At 39.7% G+C, this 25,580-nt stretch overlaps 1 protein-coding gene across 9 annotated transcripts in view; it reads left to right on the forward strand.

Annotated features, from left to right (window-relative positions):
- Positions 1 to 25,580, forward strand: part of EYA1 (EYA transcriptional coactivator and phosphatase 1) — a 359,925-nt gene that overhangs the window by 214,757 nt on the left and 119,588 nt on the right. For 5 of the 9 annotated variants that reach the window (XM_059166236.1, XM_059166241.1, XM_059166243.1 and 2 more), the window contains 4 exons: positions 35 to 112; positions 11,898 to 11,967; positions 12,287 to 12,432; positions 16,751 to 16,888. In XM_059166236.1, coding sequence (XP_059022219.1) covers positions 35 to 112; positions 11,898 to 11,967; positions 12,287 to 12,432; positions 16,751 to 16,888 — 432 coding nt within the window. Of the gene's footprint in view, positions 1 to 34; positions 113 to 11,892; positions 11,968 to 12,286; positions 12,433 to 16,750; positions 16,889 to 25,580 lie in introns of those variants that run through there. The other 4 variants (XM_059166239.1, XM_059166237.1, XM_059166240.1 and 1 more) reach the window with 4 other exon arrangements.

Here is a 25,580-nt window from a genome sequence, read left to right on the forward strand (position 1 = left end):
TTGGATATATCATATATGTTGTTTATTTTTGTAGTTAAAACAGAGCCAATGAGCAGCAGTGAAATAGTTTCAACAACAGCAGACGGGTCTTTAGACAATTTCTCAGGTTCAGGTAAGGAATAAATATTAGATTTTCACATTAATACAAAACATAGTTTTTCTTAGTTTATTTATATATGCAAATATATCTCTATGTGTATATGTATGTGTGTATATGCATGTGTGTATGTAGCATAAAATTGTAAATAGCTTTACTCAGAGTCCTGTAGCTGCAATTCTCTTGTTTTTATCCAATGTTAAAAAGTATTTGCTGAAAATGTTGATATCCTATAAAGGAGATAAAATCGAAAGGAGTTTTGTTTTTCATATTTCTTTCTACTAAATTATCTTTATTATGTTAATGACTCCTGCCCTTTTTCCCTCATTTGTATGGTTTTTTCCAAATACGCAAGTTTAGGTAGGCAAAATTTGGCTTCTGCTAACTCTTTAAGCAGATTTAATCAAACCATCCTCCTAAGTAAGTGTCATGTCAACTATAGATCTATATTAAACTTTATAAAGCAGCTTTCAGTCTTTAAGTTCATTTTACATTAGCATTACATTCATTTACATTATCTCTTTCACATTAGCAAAGTTTGCCTCCAACAAACAAAATATCCAAGTTTCGTGTCTTTGCTAATGAAATTACTGATAAGAAAGTCATTGTGGTAATAAAGTAATGGTGAGGTTGTGATTATATATTTGCCAAATTACCCAGCTTGGACTATTTCAATAAAAAAAAAAAATTCTATCAGATGTATTTCTTAAAATTTTTAACCTTTTTCTTATCCTCTGCTGTGTTTACCAAACCTCTTGAGTGGAAATGCTATACTTCATAAAAGTTTGTAATTGACTTACTCCAACTCTTAGGGTCTCTTATTTAATACACACCACAACTAAAAGGATTTATACATATTATATAACATGAAATATGAATGCCTAACTTTTATACTAATGATACAAGATGGAAACAATAAGGAAATAACAAAAGGGTGTTATACCCATGAGTTCTTTTATAAAACACTTACTAGAATTAGACTTATGCCAGAGAATGTGCTTGCTGCTATTACAGATGAATAGGTATATGAGAATGGCCCTGGTCTGGGGCTTAGTAGGGTGAATAAATGACCAGACCATCATATTATGGTTTGCTCTTTCCAGAGGGAAGGCCAAGTATTCCCAAGAAGGGGTCCTCCAGGAAGGGACCCAACAGAGACTGGGTTGGGATGGGAGATCAGGAAAGATTTCCTGGAGGAGATGCTTGCTTTCAGCATTAAAATAGGAGTAGGAATAAAGCATACATAGACCTGGGGAAGGAGAAGTTGGACAGATAGAACATTCCATGGGAGGAGACCAGGACACAGAGGCATGGAATTTGGAATTGCCAATGGTTCAGCATTCCTGGTGTGCACAGCGTGAGTGGTGGTGGCATGCTGGACAGGGTCAGGATAGAGTCTAAGGAGGCATTTGTGTCCCACATGATGTTTGCATTGTATCCTGAGTGCAATGGGAGGTGTCAGAGGAAAGGAGTTGCATGATCATATTCACATACAGAATCCTGACTGTAGCTGGAGGGAGGGGGGCTGGAGAACAGAAGTAGAAGGATCAGGTACAGTATCTTCGTTTTAGTTCGGGCAAGAAATCATGAAGACCTGAGAGAAGGTGCTGGCAGTGTTATGGAAAGATGGTGGATTAAGGTGTATTTGCAAAGTCGAATTTATGGCATAGTAACCAATAAGTACAGGGGGTATGTGAGATGCAAGAGGAGCATGACCGAGAGGGAAAGGCATGTTGAATGGGAGGTAACATCCACCTGAAGATGTTGAAGCTCAGGAATGATCTGGAATGGAAATTTTGGAAGTGTGCGGGGAGTTGAAGGTAGTGGGCTACATGCAACACAGCTGAAGACAGAATCCAGGAAAAACGAATATAGAGAGACAGGGCATAAAATTAAGACACAGGTTTTAATTTTTCAAGAAGGAGGAGAGTTGAGTTGGGAATGAAGGCAGGAAGAGTTTCACGGAAATGTTGTCTGTAGGATAGATTGGTATACAGCTATTAAAAATAGCTTGGAAATAATTAAATTATTAAATAATTAAATTTGCATGAGCAAATGTTAACTATATTAAGTGAAAAGCAGGTTACAAAGAGTAATATGCTCAGTATAACCCATGGATTTTCAAACATTTATGTGTATGTGTATGTGTCTTTGTGTATGTGTCTAAAAATTAATGGTGGCTTTCCCTGGATGATGGAATATAATTTGAATTTTATTCCTTCTGCCGTTTTTCAAAAATGTTTCACAGTATATTTGTATAACAGTCTTAAGTTTAAGAAGTAGTAATTTTGAAGTGCAAGTTTAAAGTCACATACTGAAAAGAGGTAAGTTTAAGTATCTCTAGATAATAGTACTGCTTCACTATTTTTCCTGATACTGAAAACCTATAGTAAAGACATTCCTTGTTCTTACTAGTACTTGTAAAGGGACATCTTAGCTGCAGTTCCAATAAGAGTGAACTATACATGGGTTTGCATATACACATCCATAGGGAAAAAAAGAATAGAGAATAAAGCTAATGTCCTAAGATGTTAGCATTTAGAGGATTGTGGTTAAGGATATCTGGGGAGTTTTTCTGCTATCTTTGCAACTTTTCTGCAGTGGCAAGTTACATCAAAATAAAATCTAAATGAGAAACATCAGTGGATTTAGCCTACAGCAGTTTCAGTGGGTGGTGCTTTACTTTCCCTCATGCCCACTTGCCCATATGCCCCATTTCTGTTGTCTTCAATACATTTCCTAGCAGATACATGTGTTCATAAAGTGCACTGAGTAAATGGATGATTTCACCAATAAGGGAGGAGAAAAATGTCTTTCAAACATGTAAGTGGTAAAAGGAGAAGAGCAGGTAGTCTATTAGAAAGCGGGACCTAGGGTTGAGGATGACATTTAGAAGGTCAGGGTGGTTTTGGCTGCCAACACAAATTTTATAGAGGTAGGGGTTAAAGGTATAGAGAAAATGGTGATAATTGATGCAGGGAGGTCCCTGCTGGGACAGCAATGACTTAAATTCAAAACAGAAATGGATCGCCTTAGAAAAGAATCACTTTCCCACAGAAACATCAGGAATGACGGGATGGGAATTAATGCAGATGAGTTTGAAGTGGAGGAGGAGTCAATATGTTCAGGGAATTCCTGCCTGATTCCTCTGTTCAAACCCTCCTGTAGCTCTCACATGTCTCTCATATCTCTGGGTAAATGCTAAGTCCTTGTGATAGCCACAAGCCCCACTGGACCTATTGCCTCCCTCCCACTAGTCCTTCAACATCCCAGACACGTTCCCAGTCAGGACCTTTGCAGTGGCAGTCCCGCTGTTTGGAGCACCTCTCTGTATACTTGCCTGACTCCCTCTCCACCTTCTGGTATGTGCTCTCATCTCCCCTTCTCTATGAAGCACCCCCAGCCCCCATCTCGACCACCCTACTCAGTGTGGCAAAACTCTCACTGTAGGCTTTCAGCCTCGCTGACGTGCTCTAAATACAGCCTTACCCCCCACCCCCAATAACACAGCCTTTTACAATCCATATCATTTACTCATGTATTAGGTTTATGGTTGGTGTTTCACACTCACCAAAATGTAAGCTTGTGATGGTAGAGGTTTGTCTTGTTTTGTTCATTTGTATCCTTGACACCTGAAAGAGGTGCATATGAGGCACTTAGATATTTGCTAGATGAATGAATGAATGAATGAATGAATGAAGGCTTCTACTATTTCCTCTGAAGCAGCTCCAAGTGAGGATAGTGCTAGGCTTATGAGCTGGAAGAGATGGAAAAGATTGAAATAGATGTCATGAGGAGTTGGGAACCCTGAGGTTGCTTGGAACACAAAGGAAGGCTGGCAGTTGAGTCAGAGTCCACACAAGGGTAGAACTATGAGTGTGGAGCCTTTATCATAGAGCAATTTTTCTCTACAAGTGTTTTGCTACCCAGGTCAAAAGATATTTTTCTGTGTGTGTGTGTGTGTGTGTGTGTGTGTGTGTGTGTGATTTTTTAAAAAATTTAATTTAATTTAATTTTTTTCAGTGTTTCAAAATTCATTGTTTATGCACCACACCCAGTGCTCCATGCAATACGCGCCCTCCATAATACCCACCACCAGGCTCACCCAGCCCCCCACTATCCTTCTTGATCCAGGGTTAAGGATTTTGCAGGTCAAGCATGGAAGGATATGGAAGTAAGAGAATTGAGGGTATCGATAAGAGTTTAAAATAATGATTCATACAACCTCCTGGGATAAGTATTTTTTAAAAAAAGCTAAGGGAGAACAAATTGAGAGAAGATAAGGATGTGAGGGCTCCTGCATCTATCATAAGCTTGGAGAACAGATTAAATGGGAATAAGGGAAAGAAAATTCTGGCAGAAGAGGATGTTCTTTCCTTAGTCTCATAACTAACTGAGGCCACTACCCCGTGCTTCCGTAGTTAGTCCTCCATACTTCCCTTCCTCAGCCTTCACCACTACTTTTAAAGTTTCTTTTCATTGTCTTTCCTCCTGCTAAACCATAGCACTATGAGAACAGAGATTTTGTTTGGCTTGTTCACACTTATCCCGGTGGCCGTCGTGGAATTAAGCACATGGATGCTGGTCAGTAAATGTTGGTAAATGTTGGTTCAGTAAACAAATGAATTGGTTGATGCTGTTATGGTACAAAACTGTGGAATGTTGGGTGGGGAAGAAAGGTCCACAATGTGGTCTTGAGCTTGATGGTTGGAGTAGAAGGCCAGAGTTGAGGTCTAGACAGAATGAGAGAAGGGTTGGACCCATAACCCAAGATAACATTGGGACTTGTTAGGGAACAGAGTTAAATATAAAGGTTTTGATAAATGCAAGGCAGTGTGTAGGAGGTGGGTCATTAATGAAATGTTAAAGAATTGTCATAGATCTTAGAGAAGGAAAGGTTTTATGGGAGAGAAAAAAAAAATACCAATTTGGAAGAAGCAGCAATGGGGTTATGTTTTTCAGGTCTCTGAGAGCGTGAGGAGGCTCTACTTGAAAAAGATATGCAGGAGAAGCAGGTCCTTGGAAAAAGGCTTAGCTGAAGGTGAAAGGATCGTTTGGTGAAGAGACTGGAGCTATAGGGGATCCTGTTTTTGGTAGATTGACTCTCCGGGTTGTGCAGTGGAGAGGGACAGAGTGAGCTGAGTGGGGAATCAGGTCCAGGTATAGGAAAAATAAAGCTTTTCTCTTAATTCTTTTTTTCCTTCTTTCTTTCTGTCTTTCCTTGAGTTAAGATGCAAAAACTAGGGGCGCCTGGGTGGCTCAGTGGATTAAGCCGCTGCCTTCGGCTCAGGTCATGATCTCAGGGTCCTGGGATCGAGCCCCGCATCGGGCTCTTTGCTCAGCGGGAGCCTGCTTCTCTCTCTCTCTCTCTCTGCCTGACTCTCCGCCTACTTGTGATCTCTCTCTCTGTCAAATAAATAAATAAATAAAATCTTTAAAAAAAAAAAAAAAAAAAAAAGATGCAAAAACTATGGCCAGGCTTTAGGGTTTATAAGGGAACGAGAAACCAATCCCCAAGCATTTGATTCCAAAATGGTCTTCACTTCTGTAGTCACTACTGCTGCTTCTCCATGATGGCTTAAAAATTCACATCCCAACCATTCTGGGTGTCTCGAGGAAATAGGCAGCAAGAATAAAGAGGAAACTGAGCTGTTCGGACACTGGTAGTAGCTGTCTCCTCCTCTGTGGAATGTGAGGCTCTTAAGGCATTAAGGAGGCAATGAGACTGCCTCTTTTCCAGGGAAATCACCAGATATCCTGGTTTGGGGAGACTAGAGGGAAGCAGCTGATTTTCAAAGGCCTGTTGCTGAACTGAAAATTGCAAAGTTGTTTATTATGTTTTTAAAATGTAATGTTCTGCCCATTTATTGTTTACCAATGAAAAGTAATATTTTAATGATCTAAATGTTAAGAATAATTGGGATTGAAAATAATGTGTTTCGCAATTGCAAACTGTCTTTGCCCTCTGTTTCTTCCATTTCCACAAAGCTTAAGTTTATTATTAACTTATTACAGGAAGTGCCAGTTGATAATATTGATCATACAATGTTGATGTCTTGGGGGTATTTGAAAATTGAAATAGGGGGGCGCCTGGGTGGCTCAGTGGGTTAAAGCCTCTGCCTTCGGCTCAGGTCATAATCTCAGGGTCCTGGGATGGAGTCCCACATCGGGCTCTCTGCTCAGCAGGGAGCTTGCTGACCCCTCTCTCCCTGTCTGCTTGTCTACCTACTTGTCATCTCTCTCTCTCTCTCTCTGTCAAACAAATAGACAAAATCTTTAAAAAAAAAAAAAAAAAGAAAAGAAAATTAGAAATAGGAACAGGAATGCTTCTAGAGGAGAAAAAAAAATATCATGTCTGATGAATAGGGCTTCTGTCTTTTTTTTTTTTTTTTAGATTTTTATTTATTTATTTGACAGTGATCACAAGCAGGCAGAAAGGCAGGCATAAAGAGAGGAAGGGAAGCAGTCCCCCCACTGAGCAGACAGCCCGATGCGGGGCTGTATCCCAAGACCCTGGGATCATGACCCGAGCCCAAGGCAGAGGCTCAACCCAATGAGCCACCCATGTGCCCCAGGGTTTCTGTCTTTTAATTGTTCCTAAAAAGATGTAACTCTGGGGTCTGACCCATTCAACAGTTCTGCATAGGGCACTTACTATAAGTGAGGTAGCCTTCTAGGCAGTGGGAATAGAGCAGGGGTGAAGAAGATGAGGTTCCTGCCTTCATGGAGATTTCATTCTGTGGGAAAGACCGATAATAAAGACAGATAATAAAGACAGATAATAAAGACAGATAATAAAGTGGTAGTATAAGTAACTAGGTTACAAAAACCCCACAAAAAACCAAAAACCCAAAGCAGCTCAAATAATACAGTGAAGAGTGGTTGGGGGTTTCCTGTAGAGGGAAGACAACCTCTCTGAGGGGAAATCATATGAGCAGGGATCTTAGTGAAGTGAGCGAATAAGTTTGGGTTTATGAATGCAAGTGTTTATTTATAAGTTTGGGTTCATTTGAATGTAACAGAAGGATAATGGGGCTTGGAGTTGGAGGCCGTTGTGACATGATCTGTATTTCTTTGGAGAGATCATCACTTGTGTGGAAAATGCTTCATGGGAGAAGAGTAGAGAGGAGGGTAAATAGAAACAGACCAATGTTTCCCTGGCTCAGGAGAGAGAAGACTGTGTTAGCTCAGGTCCTTCTTAGAAGAGCCACTGAGGCAGGACTAAATGTGTTAGGATTCCACTAGGAGAAAGAAGTGGCGAAGAGTGGGAAGGAGAGCCAGGTTGGGGGGGGGGGGTGTCCTGACTGCCATCCTCTAGTGGCCGCCACTGTGGCAATTGGAACAGAGAGGTAAAGGAGAACAGTGAGGTATAGGACATTCTGAAGGGAGAGCTGGCTGAAGTTATCATAAAATGGAAAGAGAAGAGTCAAAAAAAAAATTTTTTTAAGATTTTATTTATTCGACCGAGATCACAAGTAGGCAGAGTAGCAGGCAGTGAGAGCGGGGGAAGCAGGCTCCCTGCTGAGCAAAGAGCCAATGCGGGGCTCGATCCCAGGACCCTAGGATCATGACCTGAGCCGAAGGCAGAGGCTTAACCCTCTGAGTCACCCAGGCGCCCCAAGAGTCAAAACATTTAATCTTTGGACCTGCTTATCCAGCTGAGTGATGTTGATATTCACAAGATGCGAGTAGTAAACTGAAGACCTGCTAATTTGGGGATTTCTATTGACTTTCTCAGTAGTTCCTCAAGCTTGGGTCCTCCCCTCCCTACAACAAGATTTGGGGAACTTCTTTAGCTTCTATGTTAGAAGTAAGAGAAAGAATGGAATAATAGGAAACAAATGTGCTAAAACAGAGAGAGAGGTATTAGTTGCCCATATGTTCCCAAAGTGTAATTTGGAATTTACTATGCCAAAATAACCATCTTATTTACCTTGAAGAATGACAAATGATCTGGGTTTATTCTGTTCTCATGAAATGAAAATCAATCTAAATTCCTAACTTATTACTTAAAACGTTAAAGGTGTTTTAGGCAATTAGGAGGAGAAGTACTTGAGGTATGAGATGGAAGATTCTTGACTTTAGGCCACACAAAATTGTAGGAGTTTGGGTTTAGGGAAATCCCAAAAGATACAGCTTATTTTATGGCATTAAATAATCATTTAGGGGCATGTGGTTAGGTAATTAGTAGCAAGATACTTGGGCAGCATTACAGGTTCTTACTCACATGTATTTTATAAGGAATACTATTCATTCTTAATTATATTGCCAAAGAGCTAAATCAGGTTTATTATATATGTTTATATATGACTTAAAATAATTTAACCATCCTTCATATCATCAGGGTTTTAAAAAAAATCTGCTTTGCTAATGACCTAAGTCTCATACTGTAATCAAACAAATATCATTTATTGATACTTACCACATACCAGGCCCTGTCAGGTGCATGGAAATAAAGGTTAACAAAAGGTCCTGGGCCCCAGAAGCTCACGATTAGCAGAGGAAACTAATATCTCTACATTACACATGCTAACTATAATGCAGTGTGGTTAAGTGCTACATTCCCAATGTTTACAACACTCCAAGAAAGTAAAAGAAGGAAGACATTATCCTAAAGAGAAAATGATGTTTCAGTCCCAGCAGAGGAGGGACTGTTTGTCAAGCTGGGGAAAGAAGGTCTTACAAGGCAGAGGATGTGGTAGGAAGAGCCCCAAGCCAAATACGAAAATACATGGCGCCGACCGGCCATCCTCAAGCCCAAGGAGGCTACAGGTTACTAAACCCAGGGGAGGGTGGATGCCTCCATCTCCTTGTGTACTCTGCCAAGGAATTTGGAATTCTTCCTAGAGATATTATGAGCACAGTTGAGACACGGCGAGTTGGAGAATGGACTTGAAGTTTCTGTTGAAGGAAGATTACTTTGGTGGCTATAGCAGGAGTGTGTGGAGGGTGATGAGTGGCCTACATGGAACCGGACTGAGACTAATGAGAACCTGAGCCAGGACTGGGGTGTGGGTGTGGAGTATTCAGGACAGCTCATCAGGCAATATCTGGAGTTGGGATGGGTGACTCGACACTCATGACATAGAAGAGGGGAAAGGAGATGATTTTGAGGATGTTAGTTTCTGTGTAGCAGGTCAGGAACTAGTATGTTTGAGGGACAGAGTCGGGCAGACATAGGTTCAAATACCAGCTTTCCCATTTGTTTGCTTGGGTGTGTTACTTCATTTTTATGCCCCAGATGTACAATGGGAACAAAAAAATCCTGCTTTTAAGTATTTTGCTGGACAGATGGTGATGCTGTCCATTGAGTAGAATTAAAAATGCAGAAGGGAGGGCAAATTTGGGGGCAATAATCATAGGACTCTGGAGATCTGAGCTAATTAACATTCCCCATTACACTGTTCACTTTGTCAATGATCCCATTTAGCCCTCAAATGATCCTGGGAGGCGTAGGTGGTGTTCTTGACATCATACAGGGGAACACAACAAGGCTTAGTGGGGTCAGGCAACTTGACCAAGATAACCAAGAAGTTGGAACCTCAGTGTTAGCTGAAATTAAATTCTGACTCCAGAACCTGTGCTTAGTTACCACACTCAGCAGCCTCCCAGATGTGTTTCTTTAATGTGCCCACACCTAAACTATGCATTTGCTCTTAAGGCATCATGGAGCTCCCCTTATCCTCTGTAACAACTCCGATATGCACCGTTCTGTTATTCTGTTTGTTTAAAAAAAAAAAAAAATACTGAGTATAACCTGTGAAGTTGAGTTTATGATGTTTTCATGGGTCCCAACCTACAATTTGAAACAAAACAAAACAAAACAGGGATAGAACTGGAAAAGCATGAAAGGGATTTCTGTGACTTCCGTCATCGCGTTGCACTGGGCTTTTGTCCTGGTTTTATTTATTTATTTATTTTTTAACTTATTTTTAACTGTGATTGTCCAGGGAAAGTATTAGTCCTCCCCAGCTACTCTGTGGGGTAAATCTCCTCTGCCCTTGGCCTCTTTCCAGGCTTAGCAAAGCGGAGCAGGAAAGGTTGTCATCATGGATGACCTGGACAAGTGGTAGCCCTTGTTGTCCAAGTATTCTCTCACTAATCCCTCCCTTCTATAAATTGCAATATTTAACTAATCCCCTCACGGCTGTTTGTGTGTCAACCTCCTCACATGGGACAGAGAGAACTTGTCTTTGCATGTTTGCATCTGCAGCATCTTGCCTGGTGCCTGATACAGAGCAGTGACTCAATGTGGGCCTGCAGATGGGTGGGGGAGGGGTACCACCAGAGCTGGCCTGTCTTCGCTTTAATGCAGACCCTGGCTCTGCCAAACTGAGAGCCACATGGGGGACGTCTGGCAGCCTACGTGTAAGAGTTGTGCTCATCTTGAGCTACTTTGCTGTCCTGGGTTAGGCCTCCCTGCTTTACACGGAGAGAATTATTCATTGGTTATAATTCTGGTCCAACTCTATCACTCTTCTCCCAAACAAATGGAGAATTAAATCTGAGAAATAGGAAGGTACTGATGTGACGTCATGAAAAACGTATACAACTTTGAGTGCATGGAACCTTACGGAAGGATTTTAATACACAGTGTAGTTACTGAATAATAGAGCCTGTGAATACCAGGATTATTAGTGGAAAAAAAGATAAACATATTATATCTTATAATTGTACCCAAAGAATATGCTTCTCAGCTAGAGGTAGAGGATAGGTAGAGGATAGGAAGAGTCTGAGGTGGGGGGGATATATATATAGATATGGTATCTTTTTAATATATATTTTATGTATATTATACATAATACATAGAAACACATATGTATATATATAAATATATGTACTGTGTGTATATATAAATATATAAAGTGTAAATGTGTGTAATATATATGCACATGAAAGAGATAGCTCCTATTTACAATAAATAAAACAGAACTACCATTTTAATGCCTTATGTTCACAAAAATGGATTTTTGCTCTAGTTCAGAATGGATGTAAAAGAATGTTTGGTAGAGTTTAGTGCATTTTCTGAGACCTACTGAACAAAGTCCATGTGATTATAAAGAGATGAACTTCTACCTAAATGCTTGAATAACATCTTTAAATTAAAAAAGAAAAAAACTTTTTAATGGAATTAACTGAAGTTGAGCACATTTAACTGAAAGGTGCAGGAACACCGCCTCAGTGCAAGAAAAAACAGGCTTAGTTTGCAACCTGAGAAATTTAAGAGCGTTATAGGAATGCATTTTTACTAAAAAATGTTGCTAAAGCAGTACAGGCAAATGAGGCTTGGCCCTATTTGTATTCACCTGAGAGCAGATTAGACGGGGTGGGGGGGGGGCGTGGGGGGGTGGAGAGGGGGGGGGGTTGTTGGTGGGGAGAGATGGGCGGGGTGGTGCTCTGTAATCCATTCTCAGGTGTGTGTGTTCCAAGCACACACAATAGGTTAGGAGAGTCCCGCCCAGCCCTGCAAACTCGCCCTCCTCCCACCCCTTTGAGCAGGTCCTTCTGAACAGTAGCCAGGACACCTTGTTCTCCTGAACTGCCACTGACCGGTATTTCAGATGACAGGGACTGCTTTCTAAGAGCTAGTTTAACATTCGAACCCCTTAATCAGTTCTCATAGGTCGTTCAATATATTTTAACTTTCTCTTAGGCTGAGCATATGAAAGTGCGATTTTTTTTTTTTCCAGGCCGAATATCTTCAATTTCATATGGTCTCTACCTGTAGTTCAAAAATAGACTGATGCTTTAGACGTATTTTGTATTTAGCTGTGATTATCGTGCATTTCTTTTTTTTCAGCAATTGGGAGCAGTAGCTTCAGCCCAAGACCAACTCACCAGTTCTCCCCACCACAGATTTATCCTTCCAAGTAAGATGTATTTTCTCTTAATAAATGACTTTTTTGAGTAACCTTTACCTTATTTCAAGTAATGTTTTGTGCCCACATGTTACGTCTTAATTTAAACTAAAGCTCATTTCCTAGAGACTTCAGTGTGTTGACACAGATTTATTTGGAGCATCACCTAGAAGAGATACTGAAGCATCTCAGTACTTTGTATATTATATTCGAAAGTTATACTTAAGGAGATAGTCTTTAACTGCAATTTGTAATATGGTTGTTATCAGTTACCTTGCATGTTTCCATCTAATGCATGGGCTTTCTATTTTCTGTCATTTCTGACAAATAGCAGACCATACCCACATATTCTCCCTACCCCTTCCTCACAAACTATGGCTGCATATGGGCAAACACAGTTCACCACAGGAATGCAACAAGCGACAGCGTATGCCACCTACCCACAGCCGGGACAGCCATATGGAATTTCCTCATACGGTAAGTAATCCTGTTACCTCAGTAGCTGGGATGGAGTAGGCAGGCCTGTGTGTGTGTGTGCACGTTTCACAGGAGTGGTACCCAAACACTGTCATCGGAGGCCACTTTAGAAAGTGTTACCACCTTATGTGTCTGAATTCTTCATACACTTGTTTTGAATGAGCCTTGTAAGAAGTGGTTGCTACTTATCTTGAGGTCAGTGGTGGCAACTAGATTGCCCGGGTCATAAGCCCTCTTGCTCTCATTTTTTTCCATTTATAGCTCGACTTTTAATTTGCCACTTGAGCACTTGGTTCTGGAATCCAAAGTATTTTGGTGCATATTTGCGATAAAACTTCAGTGAATGGAGTCTTTGGGGGTAAAGATTCATTTCCTATTTCTCAGATGCCTACCTATGATTAGGGAAGTACAAACAGAATTCAACAAGCCCTTGCTCTGAACTGAAGGTTGGCAGTGCTTTCAGATTTCAGCAGGATCAGCCATTAGGAAAAATGATCTATATATCACAGCTTGGGCTGCACTTGAAAGAGGCAAAGCAGGAGACATGGAAAGCTCACATCTCTATTTGTCCCTTCTCACCTGGAGATTATCTTTATCTTGGTGTAATTTGACTCAGTTGTTAAGGATCAATACCTGTAAGTGAAAAATAAATCCAGTAAAACCCTAAAGTTTAATTTTAAGAAATCCTAGGATTTCATGATACCTTTTCTTCAATTGAATTACCATGATAATTTAAGCAAATTACACTTTGAATAGAAAAAATATGAATTATTAACATTCCCTTAAGGAAAAATAAAATCGAGTGATCAAGAAAAAGTACATGAGAGTTTGGGGGGAAAGACGGGTAGAATAAGTAATTCTGTGTTTATAGCAGTATATGGAAAGAAATAAGCATTTAAACATTTCATTAATAATTGAAAGACAAATTACTTTATTCCTTTTTATTCTCTAGCTCCATCCCAACCAATCAACTATATATAAATCTCTTAGAAAATATATGTAAATTAAAATATAAATTCTATATGACTTCACTCTCGATAGTTTCACTTCAAAACTATCCAGAACAGAAAGTTCTCTAGGTAGGTATTTTTAAGGTAGTTTTTAGAAACAACCAAAAAACGGACTTGCTAGAATTCTTTTATTTCCATAACTTTTACTCAAGATTTTTGAAAATAGTATCAGATACAGATCAAATTTATCTGTAGTTTACTTTTAGACAATTCTTGCCTTAAAAGAGGAAAAAGGATCTCTGATTTGAATTGCATACCTTCAATTCTATAATGTGAGTTGAGGCGGTCCCCAATTTATATTCTCAAAATGGATTGATAAGCTGATTATTTGAAGTGTAAATATATCTTCCGGCCCAAACAGTACTACACTACTGTAGCATTACCAGTGCGGCCCCAGGAAGCTGCCATTCATTCCTGTCACGGCCTGGGCTGTCACGCACACAGCTCCTCTCTTGTTCTTTCTTCTCCCCATGGAGTCATGGTAGGCCTCTTTGCCTCTTTCTTGCCTGTGGTCTGGGACTGTTCCCATTCTGAACCATTAGTAGATGTCCTTGTTGTCTGCAGTAAGTGTTCCAGGAGAGGAAGATAAGCAGAGGTTCTGAGATTCCCATCACAACAAGTAGAGGATGGGCATTTTTTTTTTTTTTAAGATTTTATTTATTTATTTGACAGAGAGAGATCACAAGTAGGCAGAGAGGCAGGCAGAGAGAGAGAGGAGGAAGCAGGCTCCCTGCTGAGCAGAGAGCCCGATGCGGGACTTGATCCCAGGACCCCGAGATCACGACCTGAGCCGAAGGCAGCGGCTTAACCCACTGAACCACCCAGGCGCCGGAGGATGGGCATTTTAATGTGATAGGTCAGGAGATGGTTAAGAGCATGGCATTTTGGTCAAGGGCTTTGGCCTCAGGGCTGTCTGTGCTTACAAATCTGTCTGAGTCCTTAGTATTTTCCCCAATCACTTTCTTCTCTTTCTGGGCCTTGAGTACAGAGAGATGCCCCCAGGGCTTCTGGCCAGGCATTCTGGGCCAGTGCTTTGAAAAATATGATCACCTTCTCCCCTCCACTTGCTTGTGAAAGAGGAACACATACATTGGGTTTTTTTTTTTTTTTTTTTTTTTTTTTTTTTTTTAAAGATTTTATTTATTTATTTGATAGAGATTACAAGTAGGCAGAGAGAGAGAGGAGGAAGCAGGCTCCCTGATGGGCAGAGAGCCCGATGCGGGACTCGATCCCAGGACCCTGAGATCATGACCTGAGCCGAAGGCAGCGGCTTAACCCACTGAGCCACCCAGGCGCCGGAGGATGGGCATTTTAATGTGATAGGTCAGGAGATGGTTAAGAGCATGGCATTTTGGTCAAGGGCTTTGGCCTCAGGGCTGTCTGTGCTTACAAATCTGTCTGAGTCCTTAGTATTTTCCCCAATCACTTTCTTCTCTTTCTGGGCCTTGAGTACAGAGAGATGCCCCCAGGGCTTCTGGCCAGGCATTCTGGGCCAGTGCTTTGAAAAATATGATCACCTTCTCCCCTCCACTTGCTTGTGAAAGAGGAACACATACATTGGGGTTTTTAACAGCTGGTAGTCAAGGTCCAGATGGTCTAAGAAGACTCTCTCCAAGGATTTGTGCCCCCTACTTTTTACTTAGACCCTGTAAGAAAAGATAAGCAAATCTTCTCATGGTGTGAACAATAGATCAGTGGGAAAGCAGAACTCTACTCTTCTCTGATCTATATGGAGCTTAACAGAGGAGTTCGCAGGCTTGTAGTGGAAGCCTTTGGAAAGGGTGCAGATAAGGGTTTTTTTTCTGCCTCTTCTTGCTCTTCCTTATCTGTTTTTATCACAAAGATTAAACCTCTAGGCAAAACCCAAAGATGGTACCAGGGAAGACTAAAAGCAGATTATTAAGAGTCTGAAATGGAAAGAGAGAAGGGGAAATCCCTGTTGGTGACAAGGAAAGGAAGGGAGTTTCTAGAGCCATCAAACCACCTGCCTTAGGCAGGTGTTTTTCCAGGGACCATTTCTAAGTATGGGTTATTCATTGGTTTGGGATTGCTTGCACATGAAAAAAAAAAAAAAAAAAAAAAAAAAACAAAAAAAAAAACCCAAACACATTTTTTAAAAAAAATGTTAAGGTTATGTTAAGACTTAAATGTTAAGGTCGTTATGAGGTTATTTAGAGATACTCTAGGAATTGTAACAGACTCTCTCAGCCAAGAGTCAGATTCTTCCAGCGCCTTAGGAAAGTTACCTAATTTCATTCTACTGATGAAATTCCCCTAAAATGGAAATAAACAGTGAGACTACTGTGTATTCTAGATCCCAAAGATACCGTTTATCTTAAGTGCAAAGTAAAATTATTCAAACATGTGAATTCGCTTGGCAGAAATTTTTCTCCCCTCCTTCTGTGGAAATTAAGGACAGTTGTGAACTTTCATGACTGTCTTTAATTATAATCCAGGGCCGCGCCCTACACAGCCTTACTGCCAACCCTGAAATTCGGATGTCAGCCTGGTGCTTTGGGAAGTAGTTGAGGGCCAAAAACACATTATTTTTATATTATCATGATGAGAAAGAAAAGTGAACTTTAGGCTACACTTAAAACAATAAAATTGGAATAAATTCTTGAAACTACAAGGAGAAAAAGGAATCTCCTAGTCAGCTTCACTTGTTTATAAAACACTGTGCAACTCTTCATGATTCGGTTTTCTAATACTCTCCTTTCTTTGTGCTTGCTTTCCGGTAGGATCTGGGTATTTGGGAGAAGGCTTTCCCCCTGGCTTGCTTACTTCTGTGCCCATTCTGACTTCAAAATGAGTTGTGTGCTAACATTAACTTTGGGCAGAAAGAGTAAGGAAAAGACAGGGGAGAAAAACGCTGCAAGGCAAAAGACTAATCTCTTTTCAGAAAAGAGAATTTTGACACTAATCACCGTGGTGACTTTTGGAATAATCTAGTTAAAGTTTAATTAAGACCATCACCTGACTACAAGAGATGCTCTTTTAATCTCTTATAAAACAAAACTACATATAGACACGATAGCATAGAAGTTAAAATTTATAGAAAATATAAACCAGAAAAACAGGAAAGGACAATGTGAATAATCAGTCAAATCTGTAATACTCCTCTGTTTTTGTTTTTGGTTTTTTCCAATGGAAGTTCTGGTTTCGGGTATTCTAGTCTATGCCTGTACACCCTTGATAACTGAGATGACATTGGGAAGCATTTGTGACTCAACAACTGGGGGAGTGTTTTTGTGTATTGACCAGCTTTGGAGACGAACAGATAGATAAGCTGTCACTAACTGATTTAGGTGCATTGTGGGCAGGCATCAAGACTGAAGGTGGATTGTCACAGTCTCAGTCGCCCGGACAGACAGGATTTCTCAGCTACGGCACAAGCTTCGGTACCCCTCAACCTGGACAGGCACCCTACAGCTACCAGATGCAAGGTCTGTATACACGCTGACTCTTTTTAACAACCCTGGAGTCCAACAGTGACTTTCTAGACTAGAACCCAGTTGTTGGGTGGAAGTCGTAGATGGGGGCTGAAGGCAGACTGGCCTGAGAGACAAGATAACCTAGTTCTGGTTTGGCTCTTCACTTACTTATTCTCTGGGCCTCTGTTTCCATATTTATGAGATTAAGGGGTTAGACCCAATCATCTCTGAAGTTCTTTTCAAAAAGCTCTGAAATGCTCCCTGAAGTTGAAGTTTTCTGCTTTGGCCTCTGTCCATTCAAAAAGGAATGACAAACCCAAAGTCAATGACGTAAGAGGCTGGAGAGTGAGAAGTGCTCAAACTGTTGGTATTGATAATGCTGTTGATAATGCTGTTGTCTTCAGTGTAATTATCGTAGCTGTACAAGTAGACTGTGTGATAGACGTGAACTAAACGACCTACCAATGATGGAGAGATCAAATCGACAACCACTCCATGCATCTTGGAGGTACTACTTCTAAGAACCAGTTCTTGGGCTCTAATTTTTGAACTGTGGACAGACATAATGTACATGCAAGTCAGATAGAAGAAGAGTTGAAAGTTGAACATTGTCAGTACTGTTTTTAGGAATACATAGGCATAAGTGTGATTAGCAGATCATTATCATGCAAATGTGCCTGAAAAATACCTGAAAGTGGGTCTCCTAATTTAAATAGTCTCCTAATTTACCTCAAATCCTTTCAATCACAATCTACTGCTTACTAGTGCCACTAATTGAATTAATTCCCTTATCCCTGCTTTTTGACTGAAGGTGTTCTTTTTGTATTTTGATCTTTTTAATATCTTTAATCTTAATTTTCATTGCATTAAAATAGTTATTGCAGGTAAATTAGAAAACAGAATAAAAAATAATTAAAGATCTCATATATTTATTATTACTTTGATATATGTTCTTCCAGATAGGCAGTATGGGACCGTATTGTATAATAGAGTATTGCAACCTGTTATTTTCAGTAACCGTAGATTGTGAATACATTGTAAACATCTTTCCACATCAATAAATTCTATTCTACAGCATCATTTTAATGACTGTGCAGTTTGATAGGTATAGCTTATGTCACTACTCTCCCTTTTATTAGACATCTAGAGCAATACCATGAGTGTTTACATTCTTAATTACTTCCTTTGAATGAATTTAACTGTGAATTGCTAAGTAAACTGTTTTAGACTCTTAAAGATTTGTTATATATTTACACAAGGAAGGGCTGCATATTAGCATGAACACATTGAATAAAATCTTTTTAAAAAGTGCCATTTTAGCAGGTGCAAGATTTTATTGTTTTCATATACATTTTTTAATTGAGAAGATAAATCATTTTTTCTTTTCATGGCAGTATTCATCTTTGTCTTATTTCATTTATTAAGATTCTTAAACTTTTGTAATATTTTATAGATAGATCTCCAGCTTATCATTTTTAAGTGTGGTGTTTTTTTTTTTCTGTTCAGTAAACTAAAATTTTATGGGATCAGTTCCATTAATCTTTTCATATTTGGCTTTGCCTTTGGTATAAAAATACCTGAATTATATAGGCACCAGGATGGCTCAGTTGGTTAGGTGCCCAGCTCTTGATTTCGGCTTGGGTCATGATCTCAGAATGGTGAGATCAAGCCCTGCATTGCATGTGTGCTAGGTGTGGAGCCTGCTTAAGATTTTCTCTCTTGCTCTCTGCCCCTCCCCCATCCCTCTCTTATACTTTCTCTTAAAGAAAACCTGAATTATAAAGTTTGATATATTTGGTGGCTATAAAATAAAAACCATCTTACAACAGATAGTATGTGTTATTAGAGGGCTGTTACTGGATCTCTGATTCCAGAACTTTAAAGCTGCCTAGGAAAGGATCAGGTTTCTGCATGTACAACTCCACTGATATTCAGTTGAGTAAAGGAATAAAAGGAAGAGTGATGGAAAGACTATTTTTTAAAAAAATTATCTTATGAATTTATTTGGCAGAGAGAGATCACAAGTAGGCAGAGAGACAGGCAGAGAGAGAGAGAGGAGGAAGCAGTCTCCCCCGAGGAGAGAGCCCGATGTAGGACTCGATCCCAGGACCCTGAGACCACCACCCGAGCTGAAGGCAGAGGCCTAACCCACTGAGCCACCCAGGTGCCCCTGAAAAGACTTACTTAATGCATATAATAGTCCTAAGCCTTGTAATGAAACAAATCGTAAGACAAACAAGGTCCGTTTGCTGGTAGAGCTTTCATTTATGATGGGCAGAGTCTCCTGAGCGCTATGAGAGAAGTACATAGGGCACCCTGGTAGGTTCTGTTCTCTACTGAGCATCCAGGTCTCCTCGAGGAGAAGGTCTTTGGGTCTTGAAGGTGAGAAGGAAACAGGTGAAGCATGTCAGAGTGAGAGCTACCTCAGTGTGTGTGATTTCTGGGCCCAAGCCCATCTTCAGTCTCTTGGCTACCTTTCTAGAGAGAGCCAAGTACAGAAATTTCAAGTTAAGTGTTTAGAAACTTATATAGTATGCCAATAGTAAAACTCATGTTGGTTAAATCAAATAATAATTTCAAGAAATGGGACTTATACTCTCTTTTTTCATCTTCTTCTTTTGCAGTACATTAATATTGTATTTTGCTGACTTGTCAGTCCTGGAAGGACTGGGGAAAAAACTGGTCTTATATCTCAGAGACTTTGAGAAACAATGCACTTGAAATTTATTTTTATTCATTCTCTCCTCTCAGATTGAAAGCTTGCACAGCAGAAACAATTCCTAAGGGGACTAACCGGCTATCAGAGTATAAGCATAGTGTTAGAATAGAGAGAAGTATGAAAACGGAGGAGAAAAGACAATTTGGAGAAGGAAAAGCTATTTATGTTAATGAAGTAAGGACACACGCAGCATGAAATACAGCATTGCTTCTCTGCTCATAGATTTCATTGCATCTGGGCATATTGGATATTGCATTAAAACGTTTTTGTGTTTTTGTGCAGCCGTTGGTTAGATGGTCTTTCCAGTGGAATTTCAGAACCCATTTTCCGTGCTTAAGATATTATTTTATATGGGTATTTCTATAATGGCACTTGACTCAATTTTAGGTTATTAGATATAATACGACTTCCACAGATCAAGCGAGATAATTATATGCTATTAACTTGAAACATGCTAGTGTGATGATGGATAATGATACATAATATGCTATAAACTCCTTATGGCCAGATTTGGATAAATAACGTCTGATTAATATGTATTTCACAAATATTAAGTGCATTATGAAAAATGCCTCACTATTATTAAATGATTTTCTATAGCCAGTTGTGGGAGTCCATTGGCCTTTGAGTATCTTCTCAATATATCTTGCTTTAATATAAAAATTTCTATAATGTCTTATTTTCAAAATTCTCTGAATTCTTTTATCCTTAATGAATAACAGTGATTTTTGTTTATGTCAATCTCATTTTAGAGCTATTAAAAATTCTTAGAATCCTGGAAGAAGCCATATGTATTTTAGTGATTTGGGAGTATTTTACCTAGCTTTTTCTCCCCAAGATCTTCTCACCTTTAAAATATAAGGTACAATAATTAGTTATTCTACTAGAGATTTAGCTACTAGAATTTCACAACACTAGAAGAAATATTCTAGTAATCTAGATGACTCAGACTGAAATGTGGTATGTGTGTTCACTGTGTTGTGCTGATATAAAGAGAATGTGCGGTGATCCCTTCTTTGATTCTGGCAGACATGGTAGATCTAGACTAACGGCTCAGTGAAATCTTGTTCTCTGGTTAACAGCGTAGGTTCCAGAGTCAGACTGCCTGTTGAACAACCCTGCTGTTGCTGTCAGTGGGCCTTCAGCACAGCCCCTGACTTCACACCTGCATTTCCTTACTTTCAAGTGGAATTACTGTCTTTTCCCATAGTGGTAGTGTGAGATATAATTGAGATCATCCAGGTAAATCACTCTGACCAACACAGTAAGGCCTGCAATGATTGTTTTCATTGTTACCGCTCTCATTGTGGTGGTGATGTGGTTACTATTATTACTGCAATTGTCCAGCTTTTTCAAGTAGTTCCAAATTAGGAAGCACTACCTAAATGTTCCTGTTCCCCAGGAGGAAACAAACAGAATATATAAATTTAATATAGACATAGTATACTAAAGATATGTATATGTGTATATATGCACATACATATATATAATTTATATAATTTACATATATATACATATATAAATTCTTTTTGTTGGAGATATATATATATATATACACACATGTGTGTATATATGTTTATTATTGAGACATGTTTATGTCTCTATAATCCAATAAAAAGTTGGAGATATATATACACACACACACATATATATGTGTGTATATATATCTATATCTATATGTGTGTATATATATATCTATCTCCAACAAAAAGAATTCCAAGAACCCAGTAACCAGGTAAGCATAGGAAAAAAAAAAAATTCAGATCTAACTAATGTACTGGCAAAAAGAAAAGTCACTATCCGTAAAAGTCAGGCTGTTTGTACATGAGACAAAAACTAAGGGGAGAGACTGGAAGAAAAAGGAACACGAAGAAGAAACCCAGAAGAGAGAAGATGCTGTGTTGGCAAGAGTGGGGACAGACATTGGAAAGTGAAAGCAGTGGGACACACAGAATGGCTGCTGGCAAAGATAGGAGCTCAGTTCTGCAGAGGTGGAGAGAAGGAGGCATGAACCAACTGTTTATGTCTCAATAATCCCTCTATCATCTCTCTACTTTGAGCAAGAAAATTAGCAAAGGAAGAGGCATCAGCCATAAACAGCAAATTTTTTATTCAGAAATCAAGGTTAAGGGGGCACCTGGGTGGCTCAGTCAGTTAAGTGTCTACCTTCGGCTCAGGTCATGATCCCAGGGTCCTGGGATCAAGCCCCACATCAGGCTCCCTGCTCAATGGGGAGCCTGCTTCTCCCGCTGCCTCTACCTGCTGCTCCCCCTGCTTGTGCTCTCTCTGTCAAATAAGTAAATAAAATCTTAAAAAAAATCAAGCTTAAGGAAGAAGATAAGACCATGACAAACTATGCTACCCAGATGGAAAATTCTAGTTCCCATACATCAAAATAACACTTAATATTTATTCATTATATATATGTGTATATATATAAATATATTGATATTATATATAATATATATAACATTATTCAACAATGATTAATGCCAACAACTATTCTAATTATTTTACACTTGTTGTCTCAATCCTTCTGAAAACCCTGAACAATGACTTTAAAGGATAAAAATTTGAAAATGCCAAAGAATGCCTCACAATGAGAATGGTTTAGGGGGCACTTGGGTGGCTCAGTGGGTTAAGCCTCTACCTTCGGCTCAGGTCATGATCTCAGGGTCCTGGGATCGAGCCCCACATCTGGCTCTCTGCTCAGCAGTGAGCCTGCTTCCCCCTCTCTCTGCCTACTTGTGATCTCTCTCTCTCTGTCATATAAATAAATCTTTAAAAAGAAAAAAAAAAAAAAGAACTCTCAGGCCCTCCTGTGTTGTAACACATCGAAATTATAGTGCCAGTAGAGGAGCCTCTTAGAGAAAACTACAGAAAAAAAGAAAAAAACAAAATGTATTTGCTTACAGTGTATACATTCTGAAGCACAGATTTTCTCTTTAAGTAACCGAGACATTGCATTACACAACTAAGTATATAAATGTTCGAAAATAACATCTCTAGAAAAAAAATTTTCAGATAATCAATTTTTTTTTAAAGATTTTAATCACTTATCAGAGGCAGAGAGGGAGAAGGGTGAGCAGCAGGAAGAGGGAGAAGCAGAGTCCCTGCTAAGCAAGGAGCCTGATGTGGGACTCGATCCCAGGACCCTGGGATTGTGACCTGAGCAGAAGGCAGACACTTAACCGATTGAGCCACCCAAACCTCCCTAGATAATTCATTTCTGAGTACTATTTGTACTTTAACACTTTCACGGTACTTACTGGACAGATTTATTTGGTAATATGTGGGTACGTGCCACTGCCAAGCCTTATGAACTACGTCATTCTTGCTTCCATGTTTGGTTTAGGTGATCTTTCTGGATCCTTCTAGCTTCAGCATTTAGCACTTCTGTTATGGTAGGCTTCCATGGATCATGCACATACCAGATTGTAAACCAAACAAGGATTGAATTTTTGTTTTATATGCACTGATGCTAATGACCCATGATGGGTTTTTTTGTTTTGTTTTGTTTTTTGGTTTTTTTTTTGACCCATGATGTTAATAACCTCATGGATTGGGAAATTCGGTAGCCTTTGCTTTTGCTGCAGGATTGCTAGAGAATTCTATTCATCTTTTCTCTGTCTCTCCTTTACCTCCAGTGGAGGATTAGAAACTTAAGTTTAGCTGAGAAAAGCAAAACGTTACTGTTTGTAGACAATGGTAGGGTTCACCCTGAGGAAGCAAAAGCCTTGCTTTTAATTTGATACCTTCTTGCTCCCAGGATCAGCCTCAGTATTTCTGGAAGACACTTTGGAATTGTGTGAGGAGGTTTTCCATCACACACCATTGAAAAAGTCTGTGCAAATTAGCTGAATGGATGAGTATGAATGGACGTAGGGTGCCTGGAGACTTTGGGTCAATGAGCCAGGTGGTGTAGGGAGTCTCTCCAATGCTGCTGGCCAGTCTGAGGGCACTGAGATGGTGAAGCGAGGGTGTTGTGTGTGCCTGTGTGTGTTGGGGGAAGGAGGAGTATCTATGAGTAAGGATTTGTCCATGTAAAAATCCTCCCAGGAGAAACTGCTTCGACATTTGGCTTACTGACCAATTTCCCAGAATATCTGCTCAGTTTGTCATAAACTCGTTTTATTCACGCTTTTATGTACAAAAGGCAATTGACCTGAAATCAAACTGTTATTTTTTTTTAAACACACGTTCCAGAGTTGTTGCTTGCATCGCCCTTCCCTTACCCCTGCATTCCATACAGTATAGGCTCAGAGTTCTATCTAGCACAGAAAAGAAGAAACCGCATTCATAATATGGAGGGTGAGTCACTTACAGAAAATGACAGTTTGTTTGGCAGTTTATTTAAGGTGAGGAAGTGTAAACATTTTCACACACAAAAAAAACTAAAATCAGACTGGTTCAATGAACTGAACCTCAGCTTTGAGGAAAACCCAGTGTTCCATGATAACTTGGTCCTGTTGATTCTTGATGGTTACAGGCAGTCATCGTCTTTACTCATATTTTCATCTCTGGTATCAGTTATAAAATATGCAAATGTCTGTTAAAGGTGGAGAGGTCAATTCCATAAAGAAGGCTAGAGATTAAGATTGAGGACCCTCGCTCTCTCCATTTGGAGAAGTGATTTTGGAATTTAGCATAATAAAAATCTTGGTTAGTGTGTGATCGTGGTTTGTTCAAAGCAATCTTCCCTTGTGTTCATGCTCGTTGGAGGAGCTGGTTGGGGGCATCGCAGAATGAGAGTGGGGGTATCCGGTGCTTTTTCTGAGTGTTTTATTGCCCCAGAATAGTAGTTGTGGTGTGGGGCATTCCTGTCATTCTGCACCAGGAGGGTGTCAGGATTGGCCGTGATAGATAGGAGGGGCTACCCAGATACACATGCCTGAAAACCGGAGGACCCTGGAAACTTCGCTTTGTTTATTTTCCTTAGGCTTTATTGCTCTCCCTTAGAGAAGAAAATAACACAAATTCTGACTGCCTCTTTGTATATGGTGCTGTTCATTCTGTTAAAGAGATCGGGGTTTAAACCCGTGAGGAAGAACAAAAGGAGGGCAGGGGTTTGTTCAAAGGTATGTGGCAGGGCTCACGATTGTGCAGCTTTCCACACTGCCTTATCTGGGGCTCATTATCCAGTGGAAATGATCTAACAATAACCTAATGAGGGAAACCATCCTTATTTCCTTTGTTCTGCCCGTCCAGGGCTTTTTAAACATATAGCTGAAGTGTTTCCATGTATGAGTCATTTAGAAGCTCAAAACTGCTTAGTAAAATGTACTTTGAAAGTTTTTCATTGCCCATAGAAGTGGTATTTTTCTAAAAGAAAAAAATAGCAAACTCCAAACTGCATGGTTTTAAGGAACCTTTTTTAGAATCTGTTATGATAAAAGCAGTTGAGATTTATACTTTCTGACATGAAAGGACATGTTACAGTTAGAATTGCAGAATCACTCCTGCAGCGTGTGCTGGTGTTCAGAATTTCTCCTTAATTTCTTTGCCAGTCCACTCACATTGATATTGTAGTTCATGGCCTTTTTGCATTCTAGGACTTTATGCTTACGTTGATTTTTTAAAGTAATGTTCCATTTTAGCTCTTTTGGCATCTTGTGTTATTTCAACTAAGGGGTATTGAAAAACCAAATTTTGTTGAAATCCAGCTGTCGCCATAAGTCATCAGTGATCAGTACCCAATTTGTTTTTTATAGGGATTGTTAAAGTATATAGAACTAGATCAAGAAAGGTAAATGCAAAGGCTTTCCAGTTCTTATTGCCTAAGTTAAAAACGCTCTTTGGAATATAAAAACTGTTACCGGGATAAAAAGGAAAGCTTGGTCGCTGAAAATCCTTCTTGTAAGAAAGGGGGAAAACTTTGGTGTTAAATAACCCATCTGGCTTTCAGAGGCTTGTCCCTGGGGAGTTGCGCTAACTTCTGCCACATAGATCGCGCCCGATGATGGACATAGCCCATGGCAAAGAGGC

The sequence above is a fragment of the Mustela lutreola genome, chromosome 3, assembly GCF_030435805.1.
Source record: "Mustela lutreola isolate mMusLut2 chromosome 3, mMusLut2.pri, whole genome shotgun sequence".
NCBI lineage: Eukaryota > Metazoa > Chordata > Mammalia > Carnivora > Mustelidae > Mustela > Mustela lutreola.